Source organism: Arachis ipaensis, chromosome B08, assembly GCF_000816755.2.
Source record: "Arachis ipaensis cultivar K30076 chromosome B08, Araip1.1, whole genome shotgun sequence".
NCBI classification, from domain to species: domain Eukaryota; kingdom Viridiplantae; phylum Streptophyta; class Magnoliopsida; order Fabales; family Fabaceae; genus Arachis; species Arachis ipaensis.
In genome coordinates, this window is record NC_029792.2 from 3498272 (window position 1) to 3507767 (window position 9496).

General features: G+C 34.2%; 2 protein-coding genes and 1 pseudogene across 2 annotated transcripts in view; all 3 read left to right on the forward strand.

Moving 5' to 3' along the window:
• On the forward strand, positions 1854-6267 carry LOC107612292 (annotated as a pseudogene).
• On the forward strand, positions 7264-8001 carry LOC107614226 (protein transport protein Sec61 subunit beta). Its single transcript, XM_016316451.2, has one exon. The coding sequence runs from the start codon at positions 7462-7464 to the stop codon at positions 7786-7788; it is 327 nt and encodes a 108-aa protein (XP_016171937.1). The 5' UTR covers positions 7264-7461; the 3' UTR covers positions 7789-8001.
• Positions 8297-9496, forward strand: part of LOC107610328 (syntaxin-71-like) — a 1941-nt gene continuing 741 nt past the window's right edge. The window contains exons 1-2 of the mRNA XM_021108609.1: positions 8297-9313; positions 9388-9469. Of these exons, the coding sequence (XP_020964268.1) occupies positions 8795-9313; positions 9388-9469 (601 nt within the window). The 5' untranslated portion in view covers positions 8297-8794. The remainder of the gene's footprint in view (positions 9314-9387; positions 9470-9496) is intronic.

Below are 9496 nucleotides of genomic sequence, written 5' to 3' on the forward strand. Positions count from 1 at the left end.
CCATCAATTAACCACAATTGTGGCTTGTAGTTGTAGATAATGTAGAGATGACCATTTTTCATTGGAATATTGCTGGTGAGAGACAACGAAAGGTGGAACAATTAGTGATTAGTAATGTTGAAAATGATTTCACCATGCAATGCAATAGTAATAAAATAGGTTGTTGGAACATCAGCTTCCAATTGTTAATACACATTAATCAGGAGTAGGACATATGGGTCTAATACTCTTATGGCAATTTGCAAGTTAGTATTAATCATTGTCCATTATATTGGGTCCTAGTCTTTCAACTGTAGTAGGTCACCAAGTTGACCAACAAAAACAGGAAACAAATAAGATAAGATCAACCAATTGAGCCAATTTGAATCCTTAAATTTTATTCTTAATCTTGTACTTAATCATTTCATTTGTGTTCTTTTTAGTTGGCGTGTTTGAATGGTTTATAACTAGAATTATTCCGTTTGAACAAAAGTTTGATACATTACTAACATTATGTGATTCTTTATATAACTTGAGTTTCTGTTATTAATTATTATATTGACATGGCAAATATTATGTCAATTCTCGGAATGCCCCAACAATGTCGCTTTTAATATTTTTATTGTTTTAAGTCAATGCATACATTTGCACAAACCCAATAACATACATTATTGAAGCCCTATAAAACCCACATTTGTTTCAGACCAAAAAAGTTCATGTCATTTTCACTCATAATTTAACGGCTCTCAAATTCGATATTTTGTAAGGTTATGTAAATCAATTTGAAAGAACTCTTATTAAAAAACATAAGATCGCAATGCAAGGACTCTTATTTTAATTTGCATAATTAGTTGCCATTCCGCCAAGATTTCAGCAAGACAGTCCAAGTCAAGTTTTTGGTCAATTCCTTAGCTTATTGATATACATGCGTCATAGACAAGAGCTTGATTTTGTTGCACTATGTTTAATAATTATAATTTTCTCTAACCAAGTTGTGTTAGTCTAATAATTAGTTCACGTCAATATTAGGGTCTAAAATTCACTTTGTGCATGTAACAATTGAATTATGAATTTTCTTATAAAGTCAATGGAGTATTTGTATAATGTATACAATGGACTATTTATTTGACCCAATATGAGTTAAAAAAATGAATATTCAAAATAAAATACTACTAATTTCTCAAACACAATATACCCATACTATCCAGGTACCAGGGATAATAAACATCTGATATTTTACTGAATCGAACATCTGATATTTTCCATTGACTCTCTATACTTCCTCTTGAATTATTAGAATTCTGATCTACAATGAATTAGTCATTGACCTGTCGAGATAGTTCTTAACCTGATGAGAGGAGATATACTGTAAAAAAAAATTCCCTTGGATGTGTTGGATGCTTATTTTCAACATTCCTTATGTATACAGTTGAATAAAATAAAATACCGTTGTTTGTCCTAACGTAGCTCAGATAATATAATAAATAAAAGGTATAGTCCTCCTCCGATCTCTGAAGAATGAACGTAGAGAGTAGTATTATGGGTGGTGGAAGAAGCTTAGAGGAAACGCCTACTTGGGCTGTGGCTCTTGTTTGCTTTGTCTTGCTCTTAATTTCTATTTTCATGGACCACATCTTCCACCTCATAGCAAAAGTATGTATCCATAAACAATCATGCACCATGCTTTACTTTTACTTCATTCCTTCATGCATTTTCCTTATTTTTATTTGCCATACATGCAGTGGTTGAGGAAGAAGCGCAAGAAAGCTCTCTACGAGTCACTTGCAAAGATCAAGTCTGGTATGTATTAATTAATAATTAGTTCATCATCATCACTAATAATAATAATAATAATGATGCATGCATGCATGCAGAGCTTATGTTAATGGGGTTCATATCGCTGCTGCTAACGGTGTTACAAGGTCCAATATCGAGGATATGTGTACCGGAAAAGCTTGCTGCCACGTGGCACCCCTGTAATCATCAACAAGAGCCAGAGGACCATCATGTATTTTTACTAGCCCCTGGATCATCTACTCATCAATGTGCAGCTCATCAGGTGCAATTATTATATATCAATTATCATCTATACATATATGTATCATGTTTTTATATGGGTGCGTTTGTTTCCAAAAACAGGACAGAACAAGACACTGAAGAACAGAGATACAAATTTAAATACAAATTTTTTTGTTCTTGTATTCTGTTTGGTGAAAAAATTAGAACAAATTATGAAAAGGAAAAGTCTAGGGGCTAGCAACTTTTGTGTTTTCTAGCCAGTACTTAACCATCAAAACAAAAGTGATTGATCTCCCACCATTAACTGTAATCTCACACCATTAAAAACATTATTAATGACCAATTGATGATTACAAAATATCAAAATTGCTGGCCTCCTAGCATTCCTCTTATGAAAATTCAATTTATTCCTTTTTTTATTTAAAAAATTTGAGATGAAAAATATAATAATGAAAAATATAATTATAAAAAATTAATAAAAATAATGAAATAAAAAATAAAAAATAAGTTGTGTCCTTTGTTAGTGTCTCTGTGTTCTTCTTGTCAGCATAAACACAAAATACATTAATTCAGTGTCTCTGAAATCTGGACACATTATTTCTATTCATGTCTCTTTTGTCAAACACTATTATGTATTTCTGTATCTCTGTCTCAATGTTTTGTCTTTGTAAACAAACGCAGCTATATTATACATCAAATTTATTGACTGAGTATGTATATGCAGGGTAAAGTGGCGCTTGTATCTGCTCAAAGCATTCATCAACTGCACATATTTATCTTCGTGCTCGCTCTTTTTCATGTTCTTTACTGCATATTTACTCTCGCTTTAGGCACTGCAAAGGTAAATTACCCATAACTCTAAATTCTAAATCTTAAATCTTTCTGTGCTGACCTTATTGTTACATTTGATGAATAGATGAGAAGGTGGAAACAATGGGAAGAGGAAACAAAGAAACCTGAGTATCAATTTTCACATGGTTAGTTATTATTTATTAGGAAACTAACTCATCACATTGCATTATATTCTACTGTGTTTTTCATGAATACTACATACAACAGATCCTGAAAAGTTCAGACTTACGAGGCAGACTTCCTTTGGGAGGAGACATTTGAGTGTGTGGACCACAAATCCTATTCTCGTTTGGATTGTAAGTCAAACTCATCATTTGTCTCATGTTGTTCTTAGTTTCTGTATCTATGTATATGTTGTTACATTTATTACTATTTCTATTATGCATGCATGCAGGTTTGTTTCTTCAGGCAGTTTGTATGCTCAGTACCTAAAGTGGATTACTTGACCTTGAGACATGGGTTTGTCATGGTATATATATTTATGTTCTTCATTTTTTTTTAATTATAATTAACTAATGACTCTATTTCATGCATTATTTAATTGATGTAGGCACACTTGGCACCTCAAAGTCAGCAGAAGTTTGATTTTATGCAATACATTGAAAGAACATTGGAAGAGGACTTCAAAGTTGTTGTAGAAATCAGGTTCATGTGATGATTACTATATATATGTATTTTAACAATTAGCTACCAATACATTATTAATTCAGTGAATTTATAATTAAGTGCTTTTATTTTATTTCCAATTATTTGTTGGTTCAGTCCTCCAATCTGGTTCATCACAGTGTTGTTTCTCCTGTTTCACACGCATGGTAAGCCAATACAATAATAATACTACATCTTGTTATAATAACTACCCACAACACACATATTAAATAGGTGACTTCTCTTATGGCATGGAATTCTGTAGCTAAGGATGGCTAAATTTGACCGGCCAATCTCACAATGACATGTGGAAGAAAAATTTGTCCATTTCTAATGTTGCAGCACAAGTACAAGTACGATAACTAATAAGAAAATTATTACAAGGACATTTAGGGATTTTTCCAGCCAAAAATATGTTTTTGTTATATGGGCCTTAATCTGAATGCACCAAACATAAAATAGAAAAATAGTTGGATATCTAAAAATATTAAAAAATAAATAAATATAATTTTTAAAAATGTAATATAAACTAAGATGAATAGGACATTATAAAAAAAAAGAGATGTTATTTATCTTAGAAATTAATTAGAAGTGTATGTCATTACTTTCAGTATTAAATCATATTTGTAAATGCAATTATATAGCTTACAAAGGATATTTTCTTCTTTACTAGATAAATATTTAAACATAATTGATAAATAAAAATTATTTTTACATAAAATATTCAAATATCAAATTATTTTAAAAGATTTAAAAAAAATAATTATTTTAAAAATTCACCCAAATAAACCCTTAATCTTGTTAAAATTGAATTCAATTAATAGTACAAAGTCATTTCAATTTATTTCAAATTAATTCTTAATGAAGTAATTTTATACCGTTAAATTTCATATTTTAATAGATTTTTCAATCTTATAATAAACTAAGAGAGCAAATTACTCATTAAAAAAATTAACATAAATCATAAGTGACTTAAACAAATTTATTTCTGAACAAAGATTTATTAGAAAAGTATGTTTGCATTTTTACAGACTTCACACGAATAATTCTTTATGAAAGAAAAAATATTTATCCCTTTTAAAAAAAATAATGAATGAAATTTTATATTATAATACAATAGTATATATCTATTAAATGAAATTGCATTTTCAAATACCATATTCATTTTTTTTGAAACACCAAACCAAAATTTTCATTTCATGTTTTGATCCATCCATACTAGGCCCATGTAACAGAAAAAAGTTATTGGTTGAGAAAATCTCCCAAATATCCTTGCAGTAACCTACTCTCACTTACTGCGCTAAACATTGATCCGCTCAATGAAAAGATTCTCTTTGCCACATGTCATTATAATATTAGTCAGTCAAACTTTAGCCACCTTTAGCCACTTAATCCCATGCTACCATAGAACTCACCTATTAAATATATATATATAACTCTACATTTATGCATGAACCTTCTTATTACAGGGTGGTACTCTTATCTGTGGATGCCTTTTGTTCCTTTGATTGTAAGCACATATGTTGTGATTATTATTGATTTAAACATACATGTAATAATGTGAGGGAGGAAATTAATGAAACGAAATAAAATGCAGATAATTGTAGTAGTTGGAAGCAAGTTGCAAGTGATAATAACAAAGATGGGTCTTAGAATTGGAGAAAGAGGAGACATAGTAAAAGGCACACCGGTGGTGCAGCCTGGTGATAACCTCTTCTGGTTTAAGAAGCCTCAACTTATGCTCTACCTCATTAATTTTGTACTCTTTCAGGTACATATAAATATTTTCAATAATACTAGAAAAATATAAAAAAAAATTAAAATTTATTTTATTTAATATTTATTAATTATTGTTAGAATTAATATATATTAAATAAGACAAATTTTGATTATTTTTAGTTAATTTTTTTATTATGAAATATTTTCATATACTTACGTATTTATACTGTCCTGTACTATACTATAGTATACCTCAATAACCAATGGGTGTGTATATGTTTGTTTATCCAAACAGAACGCTTTTCAGCTTGCTTTCTTTTCTTGGACTGCGGTAAGGCCTCAGAAATTTATATTTTTGATATATTATTTGGATTAGTTTAATAGTTAATTTTTTGTATGCACGTAATGATATAATATTGGTTGAATATTATTTAATGTTCAGCTTCAATTTGGAATGAAATCATGTTTCCAATCGAAAACAGAGGATGTGGTTATCAAAATCTCAATGGGGTGAGTGAGTAACAAATTATGAATGATATTGATGGTTATATAGTAATTAAGATGGATGGATATATAATACAATGAATTGGGCAGGATATTGGTTCAAATACTTTGCAGCTACGTGACTCTTCCACTCTATGCTCTGGTGACACAGATGGGCTCAAATATGAAGCCCACCATATTCAACGAAAGAGTAGCATCTGCTTTAAGGAATTGGCACCAAAGCGCCAAGAGAAACATAAAAAAGAAGAACCGTGGTGGATCCTCCTTCTCTCAAACCACAACTCCATCTCCAAACCACTCTTACGACGCTGATTCTCTTTCGTCCTCCAACGGGGCCAGGGCCCACTCTTGTTTTTCTTCTTCGTCTTCCTTTTCCAGTTCATCTCATCACCACGAAATTGAAATGGCCCATCTGGCCCATCACCAACACCAGAATCTCAAAGAGCCCAATTCCGTACATGTTGCTTCAGATCTACCACTGCCCCAACATGAAATTCAGATTGAAACCAGCAAGTAATTTTGGAGGATTCTTAGTAGGAAATATGACTTGGAATTAATAAATATTAAATAAAATAAATTTTAATTACTTTTTACTAATTTTTGTTTGTTATAAAACATTTATATAACCAAAAAAGATAAATAGAAGAAATGATGATTAGAGAGATTGGGTTTTGGTGAGAAAAACCGTGGGCAAGGGAAACTGAAATAAGACAAGCCCTGATTTTTCAGCTCCATACGAGACCAGAGGGCGCCCACGTTAATTGTGAAGATGGTTGTACTTATTTAAATCAATGATTCTCCCCAGAGTGAGAGAGTATGCGATGATGTTGTTGTTACTTGTTTTGATGTGGATTGCAATATCTCACTTTGTTAGTAAGTGCATGGAGGAAATACAAGAGAACCACATCTGCAATAATCATGACCGTACGATGCGTCGTCTTCGTGCCTCCCATGGCCCACCTCTTCATCTCCGCCCTCACAACCTCTAATAATTGCATCTCTGATCTTCATCAATGGTGTATTGCTCACTCGTTATCATGTACAACCTACCATTTTGTACTTCATCACTTCTATGTTTCTGTAACACGCATTTCACAAGTTATATATACTTTCTTTTTAGAGAGTTGAGCGTTGGTTTATATCCACTATAGACATAAGAAAATGTTTATCCACTTTTAGATTACTAGTGCCACCGTAGATATATTCATATGGAGCAAATTGACTCAAGCTCAGGCAATTTGCAAACAGATTGGCCTAGTTTGAACTGAATTAGAATGATATTTTTATAAAATTGATTAGTGAGGATTATAATTTTGTTTTCCCAAATCGATTTCGATAACATTAGGCAAAGCCAAAACACACATCTAGGCATGTGCCGATATCTAGGTCATTAAATTGATATCAATTTTTAAAAGAGAAAGTCTAGCATTAGGACTTTTATCAAAATATGATTTGCACTTAGTAATTTTTAAACTAACCAGCCCATAAATGGTTGTATACATGAAACCTAACCTAACATGGTTGATTATAATTTCATAAGCAGGTAAGAGAGTGGATAAGTACAGAGAGAAAAATAAATAAAAAAGAATGCAAATAAAGCCGTATTTCATTACACACCATTCTAACTAACAAAGAAGTAGGAATCCGTCTCCTCATTCATCATTCACTTTTTCTTTCTATTTTTTTTCACCTTTCTATCACTTCTCCCTCTCTCTTACACGGATTTCTTCGTCATCACCAAACATGGCAAGAGGCGCCTCTCAATCTCAGTCGGCAACATCTGCCACCACCACCCGCCCGGGAGTCATGGCTCCCCGCGGCTCCGCTGCCGCCACTGCCGGCATGCGTCGCCGTCGCCTAGCTGGAGGCAGCACAGGCGGAAACAGCTCCGGCAGCGTTGGAGGCGGTGGAGGGCCTAGCAACATGCTCCGGTTCTACACGGACGACGCGCCAGGACTGAAGATATCGCCGACGGTGGTGCTGGTGATGAGCCTCTGCTTCATCGGCTTCGTCACCGCCCTACATGTCTTCGGCAAGCTGTACCGCTACAAAGCCGGCGCCAACGCTTGATCCTTCAACTTCCGATCCGATCGGATCTCCTTTGAATTTGTTCTTCTTGTGATCCGTGCCCTAATTAAGAGCTTGATTTTCGATTCTCCTTTTTGTAATTCAACGCTGCGTTTTATGTTCTCGCTTTAACAGGGTTAATCTTTTTTTCTTTTTTCTGGATGCTGTAAATTTTCCGTGGGCTTAATTTTGAATTAGACTTGCTAATTTTGCAGCTGTGAAATGATTACTTCTTGCCGATCTACACTCTACTTGTATATATTCCGTGCAAATCGACGAGCTTCGCTTGGTTATTCGCGATTGTTGCAATCATGTTATCTTTATCTAACGCTGGAAGAAACCGTTTCTCGTGTCCCAATCAAATACGACAAATTATAAAATTGCTTGAAATTAGGCGACAATTCACTTCCAGTTTGTTGTTCTGCGAACTTGAAATGAAATGGTTGAGTTCATCAATTAATTAACTTACATAAGATCTGGTTTTCAACATTAAATGCTGCACAGCTAAGAAAGCAGCTAGTTTCTCAATTCTGAGTCTGAAAGGCAAGTTATAGAATGCTCAATTAATTTTGTTAGCTGTGGCATCTATACTATAGAGTACGTAATTCTGGATGACATTGATTCTTAGTGGGTAAGTCTACACCTGCCCAACTATCAAAATAAATGAGCCAAGGATTTCATTTCCCTTCTTTGGGCACAGAAACTTTGTTATACGAGATTCAACCGCTTATTAATTTTGTACACGTGTCACACTATACAAAAGCCAAAAAGTGCAAAAAAGAAAGAAAGAAGGATTTGTTGTTGGTCGTTGAAGGCGTGACATATATAGAGATGGAAGGTGGTGTTTGGCATTTGGCAGTTGGCAGCGTGCCGTTGTGTGCGGTGAACGCTTCATTTTGAGTTTGACATGGAACGCTTAATGTTATTGCATTGTTATCGCAAACACAAAAACCAGAGACAACAACCACCATAACCTTTCACGTTCGTCTCTCGTCTCAACAAGAAGAAGATGACGGTGGTAGACATCCTGTTCCGGGTGGACTCCATATGCAGCAAATACGACAAATACGACCTCGACAAGCAGCGGGAACTCAATGCCTACGGTGATGACGCCTTCGCTCGCCTCTACGCCACCGTTGATTCCACCATCGAAGCCGCCCTCAAGAAATCGGATGCTGCCTTGGCAGAGAACAACAGAGCAGCTGCTGCTGCTATGAATGCGGAGGTTCGACGCGCCAAGGGTAGACTCATGGACGAGATTCCCAAGCTCCGCAAATTGGCCAAGAAGAAGGTTAAAGGTTTGACAGACGAAGATTTGGCGATCCGTGAGGATCTTGTATTGGCATTGCCAGAAAGAATCCAAGCAATACCCGATGGTATTACCACTGTCAATCAAACTGGAGGAGGATGGACATCGCAGCCCAACATCAAGTTTGATTCAGACGTGCATCACGGCACTGATTATTTCGACCAAACTGAAGAATCCAGTCAGTTCAGAAATGAGTATGAAATGCGCAGGATCAAACAGGCAATGCACCATTCATTCCTTATTTTATGGTGTACAAAGCAACATTGCCTTATTCACATTTTTTATTTGTATAGGATGAGGGTCTTGACTTCATATCGGAGGGATTGGATACTTTGAAAAATCTAGCTCATGACATGAGTGAGGTTTGTTATGAATCTACCCTACTTTTTTTAATTTGGAGAT

Coding starts and splice junctions, on each gene's coding strand:
- LOC107614226 (XM_016316451.2), top strand. CDS start 7,462: ATGGCAAGAGGCGCCTCTCAATCTCAGTCGGCAACATCTGCCACCACC.